At 33.9% G+C, this 18,000-nt stretch overlaps 3 protein-coding genes and 1 pseudogene across 3 annotated transcripts; all 4 read left to right on the top strand.

Annotated features, from left to right (window-relative positions):
- Window positions 1-792: 792 nt before the first annotated feature.
- LOC142551850 (CAAX prenyl protease 2) lies at window positions 793-4,376 on the top strand. Its single transcript, XM_075661290.1, has 8 exons — window positions 793-1,147; window positions 1,630-1,689; window positions 1,835-2,044; window positions 2,566-2,677; window positions 3,121-3,192; window positions 3,503-3,565; window positions 3,678-3,755; window positions 4,021-4,376. The coding sequence occupies exons 1-8, from the start codon at window positions 848-850 to the stop codon at window positions 4,152-4,154; spliced, it is 1,029 nt and encodes a 342-aa protein (XP_075517405.1). The 5' UTR covers window positions 793-847; the 3' UTR covers window positions 4,155-4,376.
- A 1,324-nt stretch (window positions 4,377-5,700) lies between these two features.
- Window positions 5,701-6,042, top strand: LOC142550771 (uncharacterized). Its single transcript, XM_075659833.1, has one exon. The coding sequence runs from the start codon at window positions 5,701-5,703 to the stop codon at window positions 6,040-6,042; it is 342 nt and encodes a 113-aa protein (XP_075515948.1).
- Window positions 6,043-7,194: 1,152 nt separating this feature from the next.
- Window positions 7,195-9,490, top strand: LOC142550980 (GDSL esterase/lipase At5g03610-like; annotated as a pseudogene).
- Window positions 9,491-14,713: 5,223 nt separating this feature from the next.
- Window positions 14,714-15,799, top strand: LOC142550769 (uncharacterized). The gene has a single exon (XM_075659832.1). It carries the CDS (start codon window positions 14,714-14,716, stop codon window positions 15,797-15,799), a length of 1,086 nt encoding a protein of 361 aa, XP_075515947.1.
- Window positions 15,800-18,000: the final 2,201 nt, after the last annotated feature.

Raw genomic sequence — 18,000 nt, 5'->3', positions numbered from 1 at the left:
AATAGCATATTATGATAAATTATACGATATTTGACATCATTTTAACTTGCTTGATTATTTTTATTATATATTATGATTACTAATATGTCCTCATCATATGTTAATTAATAACATATTCTTAAAATGATTGAATAAATAAATAAAATTTCTAAAGTTAATTTATTTATAAAATTATAAATAAAATTAAAATTTCATATTAATTATTAAATTTTCATTAATTTCAATTCCAGGAAACAAAAAAAATCGATTAATATTATAAAAACTAATTAAAATTTGATAATAACATAGATATGCATTTATTGTGATAGTTAAAATAGTAATACAAATTTGAATATTAAATAACGTTTAATAACAATTATAATATTACGGTTAAAAATAATACAATAATAATTAAAATAATACATAATAATTAAATTATTTATAATATTAGTCAAATTAAAAATTATATTTAAATATTATTAAATATGTTGAATTTATAATTATTTTAAACTTTAATATATTAAATGAAAATTTAAATTAATCAAACATCATCTCATTCTACCCCAAAGATTATATTACCACCAACAAAAAGATAATAATATATATACAGTGCGGGCATGATGCAGGCTGAACGAACCTATAACAATCTTCATCCTACACACCAAACACATGACAAGTTAATCAATCACTTCTTATCCTACACACCAAACAATGACTAAACGTTTTCTCCATCCACTGGTTGGGTGATCAAGGTCCATTTTATATTGGGCCTCAAAGTGACGGCCCAAAGCAAGTCAAAGAATGCTACCAAATCGATTCAGCCCGTCCCTATAAAAGATATCAAGCCCATCTTAAAGTCAGTGAGCAGATGCGCCTACTTTTTCAGACAACACTCAGTGCATTGTCGCCTGTGGATCCCGTAGACGGCAATACGATGGTGCCAATGGAACACCAAGGCTACGATGGCGTGGGTGATGACATCACAAAGTCAGGGGCGGTGGCTGCGTGCACCGCGATGGCGGTGTTTTACGTTGCGATTCTCTACTCGCCTACGCTGATTCTCCGATTACCTCAGCCAACCTCTTTCAAATCCTTTATGGTGCGACGTTTCGTATGCGCAGCAGTTTCCTCGATTGTCTGTCTCGGTTTTTGCTCCCTAATCCTCCCTGTGAGCACCTTCTATCTCTATTCTACTCCCTGACTTTTTGATAGAAAACCTATGCAGCTCAATGGTTTTGAGGAATGTGTTGTTAGGGTTCAGAATCTGCGACTATGATTGATTAATTGCTTCTTGAAATGGAACGGCGGTGTCTTTGGTATAACATATGCCTAGCTAACAGTCTGTTGCAAATGGAACGGCTTTGTCCAAAATTTGTGGATATGAGAGGCAGAATAATGAATATTTTTGTACGGTCTAAAACTAACTTCAAGAAATATATGAAATTTTTGCACACCAGTTTCGAACTTTTGACCCCCTGATTGCAAAACCATGTTTAGTTGGAGGTGACGTTGTCGATAGTTTTATATTTTAATAACCATTATGGCAGTTTACTAGCTAATTACCAAGTCTGTTAACAACTTATTTTGCAAAACCATGGGATATTTCTTGCTTGAGTTATTATCTAATTACATCCTTTTCTTTTTTCATAGATAAGGAAGTGGGATGCATCACTTCTATTTGGTGTTTATGACATCAGGCTGGATCATATCGTGAGTAATTTACTGAAAACCAATAATTGATGTTAACACAATTCAATATATTTGGGTATGGGACTATTTAGCGGATTATACTCTTCTGTGATTCGCAGATCGAAAAGAGCGACTGATTACTTACTGCAATTTTATATATGAACAGTGGCAAGCTTTGATCTATCCCATTTCACTGACTTCCTGCATGTACATGGGGTCTTTTGTGCGGAATCTTTTATCGGTACTCGAAGCAAGGAACAAATATTTGAATGTAGGTGGAAATCCATCACTTTTTTGCAAAAACTTTTTCCAAAGGTTCATCAATCAAGCAGCTTCAATCGTCTCCAGTATTTCATCCTGGCGTAACTATTTCGTGGTTAGTGTCCTTGTTTGCATATTGCTGTGGCCTTTTGACAGATGAGAGTCTTGTGATAAAAAAAGTTGGACTTATTTATTCAATTGCGTCTAGAATTTAGTAGATCGTACTCTTTGTCAAACAATTCAAAGGGTAAATAAGTGCCTGATTTTGAACATCTGTTCCTTGTTAATTTCAATTTTTCCTGCTTATTTTGCTGAACACGGAAAGGAGTAAGAGGACATCGATCTAGTGGTTACAGAGCTGAGAGTCATGAATTTAGTGTTATATGTACATTAAAGGCATTTCAAGAAGCTTTATGGATGTCTGTGGAGTTATTTGTTTTGAGATAAAAGAGGTGGTATGTGGCTCAAATTAACATTTCTTAAGAACCCCGGATCACATACATTATGAGCTTCTTGAGGATTTGATTGATGATAGTCAAAGCACTGCTTCGGTCTATCTCCTTGCATAGAAGAAAGTTTTACCTCTCGGTTTTGGCTATGTTAAAACTTTGATATTGCTCCACCTTCTTTGAATAGGCACCACTGACTGAAGAACTGGTGTTCAGAGCTTGCATGATTCCTTTGTTACTCTGTGGAGGGTTCAGCACTTATGTGGTCATATTCCTCTGTCCTACTTTTTTCAGTTTAGGTAAATGTATGAAGTTCATATCAGCATATTCTTAAACCTTCTTGTCTTGATCAAGAATTTGTATATTCCTAAAGTACGACTCAAGGTCTTGTGGAGTGAAGGGGTGCTATGAAAGGGGAAATGTCTTCAGTGATAACACTTGTCTTTCCCTCCATAACCCCAATGACTTGGCCTGATCATCTAAATTATGCTGCTATTAGTACATGCTCTTTATCACAATTCTTCGCCTTTCTTTCCCTGGAGCACTTGGCTAACTTATGGAAGTTGTGTGGGGGTGGGTGTACCGTGCTTCACTGCTACTGGCATGGTGTAAGCGTTCAGGCTCGCTGTTATATCCTCCCTCCAGTATTTATTGCATTTATACACATTTCAAGATTCCAATTGTCGGTGCTTGTTGTTTAATACAAAACTAAATAAAAATAATGAAATGTTTTTGTTTGCAGCTCATTTAAACCACTTTTTGGAGTTCTATGTCCGTGAAGACTATACCTTTCTCAAAGCTTGTTCAGTTGTAGGTAAATTGTTGTCTATTTACTTTGATATTGCTGATGTATGAATTCAAGTAAATGACCTGGCAGAGTGATAAAGGACGAGTCTTACATTGAGTTATGGATTTCTATGAAATGGTTGAAATGTAGCCAATTGCATTAATGAGGATGTATCTTGTTTCATAATCTTAGGCGTGTTTTTAGCACTAGGGATATAAGGTTGGACGGAGGTTTATATTATCATCTTTCTGATTTTCAAGTTTGAGTTTCCATTTTAAAATGAATAAAGGTATATTTTAGTAATGCCAGTTGCTTGTTATCTATGTCACACGTTCAGGTTTCCAATTAGGCTACACTGTCATATTTGGGGCTTATGCATCCTTTCTACTTATTCGCACTGGTGAGCAATCCTTCCTGTATGTGATTGCATGGAGTGCAACACATTACATTCCCATATTTCTTTCAATTACTACTTGCCATGATTAATGCATCTTAATATTTACTAATGGCAGGACATTTATCTGCTCCACTGATTGCTCATATATTTTGCAACTTTATGGGCTTGCCTGCAATGTTTTCACGTAGATCTGGTATGTCTCACTCTGGTTGTTGCCAACTTCTATGAAGTAAATTCATGATTTTGGAGTCTTTATAATTGAAATGAGTTTATGACTAAACTCTAGTAGAAATCGAACCTTTTTTTGTGATATCGGTCTTCTATCTCAGAGCGACTTTTATCATATGAAATTTGAAATTTTTTACTTTGATTTCTGTCTCAATGTATGTTAGATTTTATCTTTCCCAAGTGGTATTCCTTATTTAGTGTTCATGTCAAATGGCTTGTTTTTTTCCCAGGGATGGTGAGTGTGGCATTTGTAGTGGGAATGCTGGGATTCTTGTGGCTACTTTTCCCATTAACGAATCCCCTTTTGTATAACAATATAACAGAGGATTGCGAGTGTTGGCATAGATACTGTACTTGGAGCTAAGACTCAGAGTTTTTGGGCTTTATTGTTTTGTAACTTTATAGGGCAAGTTTCCTGTATCATGTTTAGGTTGAAGTGATATATCTCCAAAAAAATTGTAATTTTTTATATGTTGATTATTCAGTACTATTGGTTCTTATAAATATTGTTGTGCATACATGCCCATGTAGAACCAGAAGTGGTATGTTATCTGATAAAGCCAGACTTGGTATGTTACTGCCTGAACATCATGTACAGTGGATACGACAGCATGAATTTTCTAAAACCGTAAGATAAAACATGATATGAATTCTTTGCTTTCGTTGTTTACAATTTGTGGACACTCGAATATAAAAATTTGTCAAGATATTTAAAAAAATCCATCAATCTTACTGCACGTGACATGAAAGGGAATACATATTTATTTTTTTAGTGCGATTTGGAGGAGGAATGTTGTAGTTTTTCGTTGAGAAATATCCATTATATTAATGCAAAATAAGATTTAACTTTTTAAACAATATTAATTAATTATTTGCTCCACCAGTCTACTACCTGACTAATAAAGTGGATATTAACTTTAGTCAACGTCTTTGACTTCTTCCCATTTTAATTCTCAATGCTCGAATCAGAAGGCAGGGAAATAGGGGATTTGAAAAAGTCATACGTCTTACTACCAAGTACACACAGATACATTTAAGTCAAATTCCAAGATATTAGAGATGCCCATAATCAATTTTTTTCTCAAGATAACGAGATTAACTTTATATTTTAGGTGCAATTTTTTTTAAAAAATATTATTTTTTAAAACACGTTAAATCACCCAGTTCCAGTGAGATGCATGCATTTGACAAATCTGGGCAAAATTTGGGTCACATGACAAATTTGGACGTAAATTTCTTCGATTATTCTCACTTACATAGACTGCATTCAAACCAATAAGCTCAAGTTACTGCATGCTTGCAATTAAAATTTCCTTAATTTACGTTTTACTCCATGTCGTAATAAAAACTTGCCCAAAAGCCGTTTTTGAATCATCTGCAAATATCCAATCTTTCATACAAAAAGATGCAAAAGGAAGGTTCGACCGTTATGTATTGTATAAACTTCAATTCTTTTTTAAAGCTGTCATAAAATATATAGTCCAATATCTACATAATTATTTTTACAATACATCTATGTTAATTAAGTGTCGAAATGAAGTTTGCATGTAAAATTTGTTTTTTAAATGAAGTTTTTGTGCGAAAAAAGTAAACCGAGTCTATATATTTGAGAGTGATAAAATATAAAATTTCTGTCGACTTGACAAAATTTATGGGCCAAAAACCCAAAATTTTCTTCTCATTAATTGTTCGATCGTATTCCTCAAATTGACAGGTACCAAACGCACTTAATGAAGCAGTTGAATTTAGCCAATGCCACCATCTTCTCCATTGGCCAAGTCAAAAGCATCCTCACATGCACAACCCAACCCTATATATACAACCACCCTGAGAACCCCACGCTCAACACAGACACGCCATAACTCGGAAAATATTTACAGAAAGAAAACACAAGAAATATATAGCCAACCATGTCCGGAGAAAATTCTTCGCCGGTGGGATTTGCAGAGGCAATTTTGTGGCACGGTTTGTTGTTGGTTGCATTAATGTTGATATTGAGCAGCTGTGAGTCCAGCGGAGGAGGAGAGCTTTCGGCGCAGGAATCTACAGTACTGCACGAAATTATGCTGGGGAGGCCATGCGACGAAATCTACGTCGTGAGAGAAGGAGAGACGCTGCAGACTATAAGTGACAAGTGTGGGGATCCATATATTGTTGAGGAGAACCCGCACATTCATGACCCGGATGATGTGTTTCCGGGTTTGGTAATCAAGATCACGACTTCAAGAGATACACCACTTAAAGTTAATTAGGGTAATAGGAAGGGACCGAGTTAGCTAGACAAGAGAGCTCATTTTTCCAGGAAAGAAAACCCAGATCGATCGGATCGGATTGGAGGTCAGTTTTGTGTAGAGTTGTACTATTACGAATCGAGTTGAGTCGAATACGCTAAATCCTAGTTATGTAGTTCTTTTCGGTGTATTATACGAGAGCATGGTGTGGCTTAAATATCCAAATGAAATTCAGGGTAATTATTAGTTTGTCTAGTTACAAAATTTTATGAGAAGCAAACAAGTATCCATTTCATTTTTCGCGACCCAGTTGAGAAAAATAAATATATTTATCTTAAATGGATTTTTTTTTAAAAAAAATGTCTTGTGTACGTAGTAGAATATACAGTACAAATAAAGATAAATATAATCCAAGCTTCCGGTTCATCAAAATACATGTTGATTTTACATTCTGATTCGAATTAAGTTATGCTGGATTGGAGTTCCGTCTCACAAAATTGAATCTTGAAACATCGAATTTTTGATTCTTGGCTGAAAATTAGATTTATGGACAAAAGTCAACTGTTACCATCCAAGCCAATTCACACTATTGCATTATTTTTTTAAAAAAAAATGACTTGATCGGCCGTGCTTATAAAATGTGTAAAACCGTACATATTATTAATTTATTAGTTCTGCTTTTTAAAAATAATGGAACTTGGTTAAAAAAAAAGTTAAATAATGAAACTATGACATTTTTTAAATCATTAAATTCCCATGTAAATGCAAATTATTTTTAAAAATTCATAAAATTTTAATATACATTTTTGAAGATTGTCAAAGATGTCTTCATGAATGTATTTATGGGGTTGGCAACACGTCCGCGTACTCGTGGGTTCCCCGAAACAACTATGTGTTTCATTAGAAATAACTTAGTTGACCCATTCATTTTCATTTTATAAATCCCGAATCTACATTTCAAGAACACAAACTTGGAAAATAAAATAGCTACTTCTCCATTATTAAAGGGAAAAAAAATTGTTTAAAAAAACCATCAAATCTAATTTGGTATACCAAATACGTAACGTAAAAATTACTATAATATTGATTTTTAAGGATTAAAAATCAATAAAATACATATCTAAAATCTAATTCGTTACGCAATTTTATTATATTATATTATTGAGCAAATGCATGTGCAGGTTGTTAAAAGACTTTCCAGTGAGAATTAACATTCAAAAGTTGACAGCCGGAATAATTCCTCCTTTAGGAATTGATCATCGCTATATATATATATATCACAGCACTAGCTACGTACCTAACATTCTCTTTAATGGAGCTCTCAGCTCTTATATTCTCCTTCTTCTGCTGCTGCTCTATCATCTTCTCAGGTACGAAATTCTACACGACAAAACTAGTTTGATGCTTTTTACTTTACTGAGAAGATTAATGTGTTAATTTGTCCGTGTGATGTGTAGGTGTTCAAGGTTCAGCTCATCACTACCACGACGGCCGCGGCCACAACCACCGTGGCGATTATGGCTTCAGACCCACCAAGCTGTTTGTGTTCGGAGACTCGTATGCGGACACTGGTAACATCAGAAAAACATTAGCTAACTCGTGGAATATACCCTACGGCATCACTTTTCCTGGGAAGCCCGCCGGCCGATTCTCCGATGGCCGAGTTCTCACAGATTACGTCGGTAAGTGAAAAAATAATTGATTAAAAATTATTTATTCATTTATTGACTGTTGCCGTGACAAAAATGTGGCATTATAACATTTTTATCATTATTTGGTGGCACTTTATATTTTGCTTTAATTATTATTATTATTATTATATTATTATTATTATTATTATTATTATTATTGATTACTTATGTATGATTACACAATGTCATACATGCACTGCTTTTTGCAGTTTCCAATTAAATAAGAATGCTATTTTTTTTTAATAAAAAACACATTAAATTATATTGGTAAAGGCAAGTACTAATTAATTAAGCTGACAATATGATCCATTATATGTGAAGTAAATTATACTTGTCACGGTTAGCTTGAAGTTGTAATCAAGCAGGCATTCAATGATCATTAATGAAAAAATAAATGTTTGCTAGAAATTAGTTGCCTTTCTTGACTTTAGTTGATTTATCTTCAGAAATTAATGGCAGTCATGCAGTTGATTTATCTTCAGAAATACTTTTCAACCTTTTTTCTAATCCCTTAAATCATTACTGAAATTTGATCTTGACTCCTCGACGTGCAGCCAAATCCTTGGGACTGAAGACTCCAAATAGCCTACGCATGGAGGAAAATCGGGACCAAAATCTTCGGTATGGGATGAACTTCGCGTTCGGGGGAAGCGGTGTGTTCGATACATTGGGGGCTTTTCTACCAAACATGACCACTCAAATCGATTTCTTCGAGAATCTCGTTAATGAATCGGTGGTACACAAAACGGGATTTGCAGTCGTCTGTTGTCCTAGTCTCTCTTGCAGGGAATGATTATGCTGCTTTTCTGCAAAATGGGGGCACTATCCAGGTAAATTTATTACATTAAATGACATGCACGCAGTTTATGATTACGGGTTGGTTTTTTTTTTTTTGTTTTTGTTTTTTTATAATTATGGGTTGGTTGAGTTCGGTTCTCAATAATATCTGGTGTCGGGGATATAAATATAATATTTTTTGTTTATTAGTTATTTGTGACATTAATCATTACTTGCACTCAGGGTTTACAAGGCTTTATCCCTCGAGTGGTGAATCAACTAGCTGTGAACCTGAAACGAATCAGCGAGTTCGAAGCAAGGAAAATAGTGGTGACCGCGTTGCAGCCATTGGGCTGTCTCCCTCGCATCACTCAGTTGACTTCGTTCCAGCAATGCAACACTACTCAGAACACCGCCGTCCAATTTCACAATCTCCTACTGCGCCAAGCAGTCGCCAAGTTGAATAACGAGACTAAACAATCCGACATATTCGTTCTTGATCTTTACGACTCGTTCACGACCATTCTCGATCAGAAGAACGATTTGAAAGGTATTTAAATTAATCTATATTTGCACATATATATCATGTTCTTTCTTTATTTTAATTTTTACATGTCCAATGATCTTATATAAACTTTTTTTTTTATTGAAAAGCAGGGAAATTGAAGTTTGAATCTCCACTGAAGCCCTGCTGTATGGGCACATGCGCCGAATGTTCCTGTGGCAGTTTGGATGACAAAGGCAAGAAACTGTACACAGTTTGCAGCGATCCCAAATCTGCATTTTTCTGGGATTCGTCGCATCCAACTCAAGCCGGATGGCGTGCGGTCTACACTACATTGAAATCTGGTGTCGAACAATTTGTTCAAATTCAGCAATCATAATTTATATTTATCGATGTTATTTTTTTATTGTATTTAATTCATGGTCGTGAGTTAATTCAAATAACTACCTTGTTCAAATCAAAGTTTTAACAATAAGAATGCAAAACTTGATGTATATATATTTATTTATTTTGTTTGCCGGAGAAATATCTCAGCAGATCTAATATTCGTGATCTGTTAGAAAAATTGCAAAAAACAGTAGCGTAGAAACGAACTTATAGAGATAAAGCAATAACCGAAACAAGTGTGATGTTTACAGTATGATTATTGTGTAAAAGAAATCAAAACCAAACCGAGGTCTGTAGCGTGTACAATTTCCTTAAAACAGATTCGTCCTTTCCGGTATGTGATTCGAGGTTTCAGCGGACGTCTGTTTCCCAGGATACAACGGAACAAACAGCAATGACTTAGCACGAGACACTATCACGGCGAACTGAAAACTTACCTTTACTTTATCACCGAGATTTAACGGATGCTAAATAGAAATATGCACACCAAGAGTCATGCAAGATTAATTAACTCAATTAAACTTCCCATTAACTCAAGAATACGAAGAGCCAAAACTCTTCAACTAACTCAAAAATGTGGAAAGTCAATAGACACTTCCACAATAATGAGCCACAACTAACTCAAAGATGCGGAGAGCCAAATGACACTCTCACATTCATGAGACATAATTTTTATTCAAACTTTAAATTTACTTGAAATTTCCAACATGATCAACTCAAACGTGATATAGCATCGAACTTCATGAACTTAATTCTACCTGATATTTTAAAGAGGTTTTAATCCAGGGCCCTGCTCTTGCTTATTTTACTCTCTTGTTATATTTTCAAAAATAAAACTGGGAAAAAAATATTTTTGGCTCACGAATAAGAAACATCAATAGTGATCTTTTTGTATGTGTTGGTATAAATCCACCGAATAAGAATTTCTAGTAGTGATTAATCCTTAAAATTTTGAACAATATTTAACGTATTTACTTGAACACTTCATGAAACTTCTCATTTCCTCTGACAAAATTTTTATTTCTTTTAATGCTGTATCTTATATGAATAAGATAAGAACAAAAAATAGTTAAATTTTGAATAATTTATTTTTAAAAAAATACTTAAACCCCCCTTTAAAAAAAAATCTTCACTCCTTGGGAGTTTTAGCAACAAGATTTCAAGAGCGATTTCCCACCAGACAGAGAAGTCCAAGTGATTCAACATGCCAACTATTAAATAACTTATCAAAAATATAAGACATTCAATTCAAAATTTAACGAAATATCCCCTCTTTTTGGATGTCCTCGGCGTTGGGCCGGGGAACATGTATTGTGTACGTGCAAACTCGTTTAGATCATAAGCTGACAACGGAAAAGAAAGAAAAACGTTTTTCCAGTATGAATTATCATGACCTATGAATAGGATCCAATCGGGGAAGTATTCAATTTTGTATTGGCATATTGTTCTTATATATATACATTTTTATTTTTTATGGATTTTCTTTTCGTTTTTTTTATAGTTTGATTCCATGAATGAGATTAGTTAAATTTGAAAAGGGTTGTTTAATTATTTGACTGTTGTTGTGATTTCAGCCTGCTTGTGTTTCAAATATGAATTTATTATGAGTGGTTGTGAAAATTGTTTTTTATTTCAAGACACAACGTTTTGGTGATGTTGATGATTCTTTGGAAATTGTTACAATGCAGAAGATTTTCTTCTTTTTTAGCTTCGTATGCGGTATTTCTGAAGGACAAGGTGGGTTATACCATCTTATGTTAGATTGGTGAATTATTGGGCCGAGCTGGATTTGAATCAGCGTAGACATGTTGCCAACGAATTTACAGTCCGTCCCCATTAACCACTCGGACATCGACCCAGGAAGAATACAGTATTGCAATTATAATGAGTAATTTTTTACAACAACAAAAAAAAAACTATTGTAAATTTCTAAATTTTTTTAATAATGAATTATTTTGAATAAAAAAATATTTCCGCTTACAAAAATGTCTAACTTCGTCCCTGAGACAGTACGAGGAGTCATATATAATCGTGGATGTAATGCAATATTATTTCTCCTGAATTTGAACTTGAAAAAGGTAATGGACCAGGAGATCCACGTACAAAACCATTTGTAAAATAATTGATTTTAGATCACGGCCGACAGAAAACAAAGGCATACATGCACTACTGTATTCAACTCGAAGCCCAAGTTGATTCACGAGTAAATAATCAATAAATCCCCGATATAATAATTGTATTTTTCTATTCAGTCTTCAACTAAAGTTTTCAGCAATTTTTGATTAAAAAAACATTTTTACACTATCTGAGAATCAATTTTTTTTATCGGACGAAATTCGATACAAAATATTGAAAATTTGGTGCTGATATATAACATTTGATCGAGTACAAAATATATTAGATCTGATATTAATATATAATTTTTAAGTAAACAACTATGTATAACATGTATTGTTTTTAGTGACATGTCTTTTCTTGATGAAAATCGACACAAAACATTAAAAATATGATAATAATATATAAAATTTTAATACAAAATGTTTAAAATTTGTTACTAGTATATGAACTTTGAGTACTCAAACATGTATAAAAAGTATTGATATTAATGACGTGTGTATTTTTCGGATAGAAATCGGTACAAAATAATATAAATATGGTACTGATATATGTTATTTCAGTATAAACTATTTCAATCTGATACTGATATATGATAATTTGAGTATACAAACAAGTGTTGATATAATATAATTGTTTCAATTTTATATTCAAGTTTTTATCTTTAATAATATATCTAAAATAATTACTACTCAAATATCATATATTAATTCCGAATTTTTAATGTTTTGTACCAAAATTTTCAACTCATAAATTATTTTGTGTGGATCGGGGGCTACAATTTTTTTTTTTAATTCAGACAGGGGTTGAACACAAATATAACTATGCTAGTGAGGGTTTAAAAGCAAGTTTCCCTTGATTAATTGTGTATATATAGTTGGTCATTATAATTATTTTTATACATGCACGTTAAGATTGTGTTTAGATAGGAGGATTTGATTGAATGTGATTTCGAATCCACACATCAAATCCATTGTATCAATTTGATAGCTATATGAAATCTCTCAAAAAGTAAAAGTAGCATAATTAATACAGTACAAATTAATGCATAGAGAGTTGAAATTTAAAGTTGCTACAAGCTAGCTAGTCTAAATGAAGGATTCACATGTTACCAATGTGCATGAATAGGAAATGCATGTTGTCTCTGATGCAAGAAAAGAAAAAAAACTAGAGGAGATGTAATAAAACCAATTGAATGAGCAGAGGATAAATATGCTTATTCCTTATTCATCCATAAACAAACAACCTATATATATAGACTAATACATAACTGAAACTAACGTTCAAAACAAACTCTTATTGACTAGGTAAATGAAAACAAACTCACTGATACTCCTAAAAACTAGGACAACATAAACATGTAAAAACAAATGGATTAAATTTCCTCATTCCCTCCCTTAAACTGATGTTCCTATACATCCAGTTTAATAAGAGTCGAAATTTGAAGCTCCATTCCTCAAATTGAAACAATTGAAGCACAAACACCAAGTAATTTTCTGAGCTTCTGAAATGAAGGAAGTTTTAGAGGCTTGGTTAGAATATCTGCAATCTGGTCTTCACTTCTACAGTAAACAAGGCTAATGACTTCATCATTTGTGAGATCCCTCAAAAAATGATACTTCACATCTATATGCTTGCTTCGACCATGCAAAACTGGATTTTTTGAAAGCTTTATTGCTGAACTGTTGTCACAATAAATCTGAGTTGGTCCATCCTCTTTGAAATGCAGCTCTTTAAGGATTTTCTTTAGCTAAATAGCTTGACAAGCACAAGCTGTTGCAGCAACAAATTCAGCTTCAATGGATGATAATGTGACAATAGGTTGCTTCTTTGATGACCATGAAACAGGTCCTGTCCCCATCATGAAAACATAACCAGATGTGCTTTTTCGATCATCTGAATCGCCTGCATAATCACTATCTGTGAAGCCAAAAAGATTTGACTTTTCTCCCTTCTTGTAGAACAACCCAAACTCCTTAGTACCTTGCAAGTAACGGAAAATTCTTTTTGCAGCCAAAAGATGACTCTCTGTAGGACATGTCATGTACCTGCTAATCATACTTACAACATGCATTATATCAGGTCTTGTTGCTGTCAAATACATCAAACTCCCCACTATTTGTTTGTAAAGAGTGTCATCAACCTTTTTTCCTTCATTTTCCTTTTTTAGCTTTACTCCAAACTCAGATGGAGTATTTACAGGATTACAATCCTTCATCTGAAACTTGTCCAAGATTTCTCGAACATATTTCTTTTGAGAAATAAAAATTCCAACAGAGGACTGCACTACTTCAATGCCAAGGAAATAATGCATCATACCAAGATCAGACATCTCAAATTCATCCATCATTGATTTCTTAAAGTTTCCAAACATGGTTGTATTATTTCCAGTGTAGATTAAATCATCTACATATAGGCAAGCAATGAGCATTTTTTTTTCATCTTCAATCTTTATGAAAAGTGTATGTTCATAAGGACATTTTTTAAATCCTTCTTTCAAAAAATAAGTTTCTATACGATTATACCAAGCCCTTGGAGCTTGTTTTAATCCATATAGAGCTTTCTTTAATTTATACACTTTATGCTCATTGCCAAGTTTTGCATAGCCAGGAGGTTGATCGATGAATACCTCTTCTTTCAAATCTCCGTGGAGGAATGCTGATTTTACGTCCAACTGGAAGATAGGCCATGAGTTTTGAGCTGCCATAGCAATCACTAGTCTAATTGTATCATGCCTTGCAACTGGAGCGAAGACTTCTTTATAATCAACACCAAACTCTTGCTTATAGCCTTTGGCTACCAAACGTGCTTTGTGCTTGTCGACCTCACCATTCTCCTTTAACTTTGTCTTGTAAACCCACTTTACACCAATTGTCTTATGCCCTTTTGGAAGATCACATAACTCCCATGTATCATTTCTTTCAATAGCTGTAATTTCAGCATTCACCCTGGTTTTGACAAGCAAGGAACCAGATTTAAACGGCTTATAAAAGATCAGAACGATCACTCAGATCTTGAAGAGGGTATTAGACGTCTAGTTCTCTGCTCAGGAAAGGTCTACTATGAGCTCGATGAAGAGAGGAAAAAAGTTGGTGGAAAGGATATTGCAATTTGTAGGGTGGAGCAACTTTGTCCATTCCCTTATGAACTCATCCAGCGAGAATTGAAGAGATATCCAAATTCCGAGATCGTATGGTGCCAAGAAGAGCCCATGAACATGGGTGCATACAGCTATGTTGCCCCTCGTCTAGGCACCGCAATGAAATCACTAAGTAGGGGTAATGTTGATGACATTAAGTATGTTGGCCGTGCTCCATCTGCCGCAACGGCTACCGGCTTTTACAAAGTTCACGTGAAAGAGCAAACTGAATTAGTCCACAAAGCTATTGATCGCTCAATCTTGGAAACCATTCTTTGCAAAGACACAGCCAAGCATATTTGGGATTCCATGAAGAAGAAGTACCAAGGTACAGCAAGAGCTAAGAGGCAGCAGCTTCAAGCACTTCGTTCGGAGTTCGAAATACTTCGAATGAAGTCGGGAGAATCAGTTACAGATTATTTTTCAAGAACGATGGCAATCTTTAACAAGATGTGGATCCATGGCGACAAGACTGAAGATGTTCTCATTATAGAGAAGATTCTTCGATCCTTGACACCAAAATTTAATTTTGTTGTTTGTGCTACAGAAGAAGCAAATGATGTTGGTTTACTGTCAATTGACGAATTACAAAGTTCTTTGTTAGTTCATGAGCAAAAAATTAACCAGCAAGAAAAAGAAGAACAAGCATTGAAAGCTCTATCAGAATATCACTCCACACCTAGTAAAGTTGATAGAGGACGAGGAAGAGGTAGAGGTCGAGGTAGAGGAGGAAGAAACAACAATGATCGTGGGAACCAACAACAAAATCATCATCATCAAGAGAGCCAATTTCAAGGAAGAGGTAGAGGACGTGGAGGCCACCATCCAACAACTAACAGATCAAAGTCAATAGACAAGTCCAATGTTGAATGTTTCAGATGTCATAGGTATGGCCATTATAAATCAGAATGTCAAACTGATTTGAACAAACAAAGTGTAGGTCAAACTAACTTTGCAGAAAAGGAAGAAGAGGTGTCTCTTTTGATGGTATGTCATGTGAAGTATCATTTTTTGAGGGATCTCACAAATGATGAAGTCATTAGCCTTGTTTACTGTAGAAGTGAAGACCAGATTGCAGATATTCTAACCAAGCTTCTAAAACTTCCTTCATTTCAGAAGCTCAGAAAATTACTTGGTGTTTGTGCTTCAATTGTTTCAATTTGAGGAATGGAGCTTCAAATTTCAACTCTTATTAAACTGGATGTATAGGAACATCAGTTTAAGGGAGGGAACGTTGAGGAAATTTAATTTTACATGTTTATGTTGTCCTAGTCTTTAGGAGTATCAATGAGTTTGTTTTCATTTACCTAGTCAATAGGAGTTTGTTTTGAACGTTAGTTTCAGTTATGTATTAGTCTATATATATAGGTTGTTTGTTTATGGATGAATAAGGAATAAGCATATTTATCCTCTGCTCCTTCAATTGGTTTTATTACATCTCCTCCAGTTTTTTTTCTTTTCTTGCATCAGGGACAACATGCAACTGGGAATAAAAAATCATAAACAATTGTCAATTTCAATATAGAAAATAGACTATATATTTGGATCAATCGGAGGAAGTACGATCCTTTCCTCTGATCCTCATTGTAGATATAAATGAATTTACTACCATACTAGCGTGTAAAGACTAGGTAATATTAAATTTATAAAATAAAAGTAATAATTATTTTTTAAAAAACAATTTCAAACACTACTTTGCTATCTCAACTGTTGCGTGTAAATCCAGCAACTGGGAATAAAAAATCATAAACAATTTACAATTTAGTACGGGGACAATGATTGATTATTTGCTAAGTTCGTCGGCTTGGATACCCACAAAGAGAACACGGTTTTAAGTGGAGAGGTATGCATGGGCCCATGGTCATCTAAGATAGTTAAATGAATCATTAATTATATTATTAGTTTTATATTTACATGAAATATTGTTTATGTTTCTGATGGTGATAAATAAATTGTGAATTTAATCGTCTTAAGTGTTCATTGATGGAATGGGATCTTAATTCTCCTCCTCAAATAAAAATAGTTAATCTCATTGTTATGTTAATTTCTTCGCAAGTGTTTCAAACCAAAAAGTGAAATTAAATAATGGATTCAAATCAATATTAATTTAGTATAATTATTGTAAGCTAATATCGTAGTTTTCGAAAGATGAATAAAATAGTGTGAAGTTTTAACAGATACAGAAGGTCGAACAGAAACAAACGAATGATAACAATAAAGCAAAGCGACACTTGTACAACGTACATTATCCTTAAAAAAGATTTGTCTCGTGCAGTATGTTCTTCGAGGATCAAGTTGGACGACGGCTTCTTATTAACAGGAGAATCGGTACTAATCTAGCATGAATGTACTCGTCGGTGAACCGAAAAAATACTTGAATTTTATCACGAGTTGGAGCAGAGTAGCAGGAGACAAAGAGAAGAAGAGAAACGAAAGTAATATTTGTGCAAGCGTGTTGGAAATTTAGGGTTAATGAATTGAAATTAAGTAAGAAAAACAAGAGGAAAAATTGATTCGATCTCGGATATCTAAGAATTAAAAAACCTAAAAAGAGCACAAAAAACGCCTACAAATAGCTCGGGCAGGTTTGGAGGCTTCAGGGTGAATTTCATTCGGTGCGAGATCCGTACCGATATAAATATAATTGTCGACTGATCAATAGCAACCTTAACTTGCCTTATCCCTTCAACGGTGAACGAAACAATGAACCGATTGATTTTTGAGTAGGTATCTTGTGAGACGGTCTCACGAATCTTTATCTGTAAGAAGTAGAGATGTCAATGGGGCGGGTATGGCTAAACCCAAGACCCTCCCCATTAAAAAAACTTTGACACATCACCCGCCCCACCCCGGTTAAATATTTTTCGGACCCACCCCACCTTGAATACGAAACGGGGCCGGGTACACCTGTGAGACACATGAGACCCGAATTTTTTTAAAATAAAAAAGTAATCTTTCATCTCACATGACTGAATTATGAAACAGACAAGCCTCTAAATACAACATTGTGGAAAATTAATTCATATCTTTAACCACACTTAATAATAACAAACAAAGTATTTCCACGACATAAAGAATTACATAAAAAAAAGAGTTACTAGCTCTCCAAAAAAATCTTGACATCCCCAAAAATAAGTCATAACATAATTTAAACAGATCAATATAAAATTAGCGAGTAGACAATATTTTAGAAATATTTTTCGAGATCATTTTCCTCTTCATCAAGAATGGTGGGACAAGTTGGTAAACTACTTGAAGAATTAACTACAAAATTAAATAGAGAAAGTAAATTGAAAAATAAAACTGTAATTTCAAATTGTAAAAAAAAATTAATTTAAAAAGAGAAAGTACAGTAAAAAAAAATA

This window comes from Primulina tabacum, chromosome 7 (assembly GCF_025594145.1).
Source record: "Primulina tabacum isolate GXHZ01 chromosome 7, ASM2559414v2, whole genome shotgun sequence".
Classification (NCBI taxonomy): Eukaryota; Viridiplantae; Streptophyta; class Magnoliopsida; order Lamiales; family Gesneriaceae; genus Primulina; species Primulina tabacum.
The sequence above is the reverse complement of the archived record's forward strand: the minus strand, read 5'-3'. Positions and strand labels throughout refer to the sequence as shown.

Bases quoted from the DNA above. Each gene is read 5' to 3' on its own strand.
- LOC142550769 (XM_075659832.1), top strand. From the start codon at position 14,714: ATGGGTGCATACAGCTATGTTGCCCCTCGTCTAGGCACCGCAATGAAA.
- LOC142551850 (XM_075661290.1), top strand. From the start codon at position 848: ATGCGCCTACTTTTTCAGACAACACTCAGTGCATTGTCGCCTGTGGAT. The intron at 1,148-1,629 runs GTGAGCACCTTC...CTTTTTTCATAG, and splicing joins TTTGCTCCCTAATCCTCCCT to ATAAGGAAGTGGGATGCATC. The intron at 1,690-1,834 runs GTGAGTAATTTA...ATATATGAACAG, and splicing joins ACATCAGGCTGGATCATATC to TGGCAAGCTTTGATCTATCC.
- LOC142550771 (XM_075659833.1), top strand. From the start codon at position 5,701: ATGTCCGGAGAAAATTCTTCGCCGGTGGGATTTGCAGAGGCAATTTTG.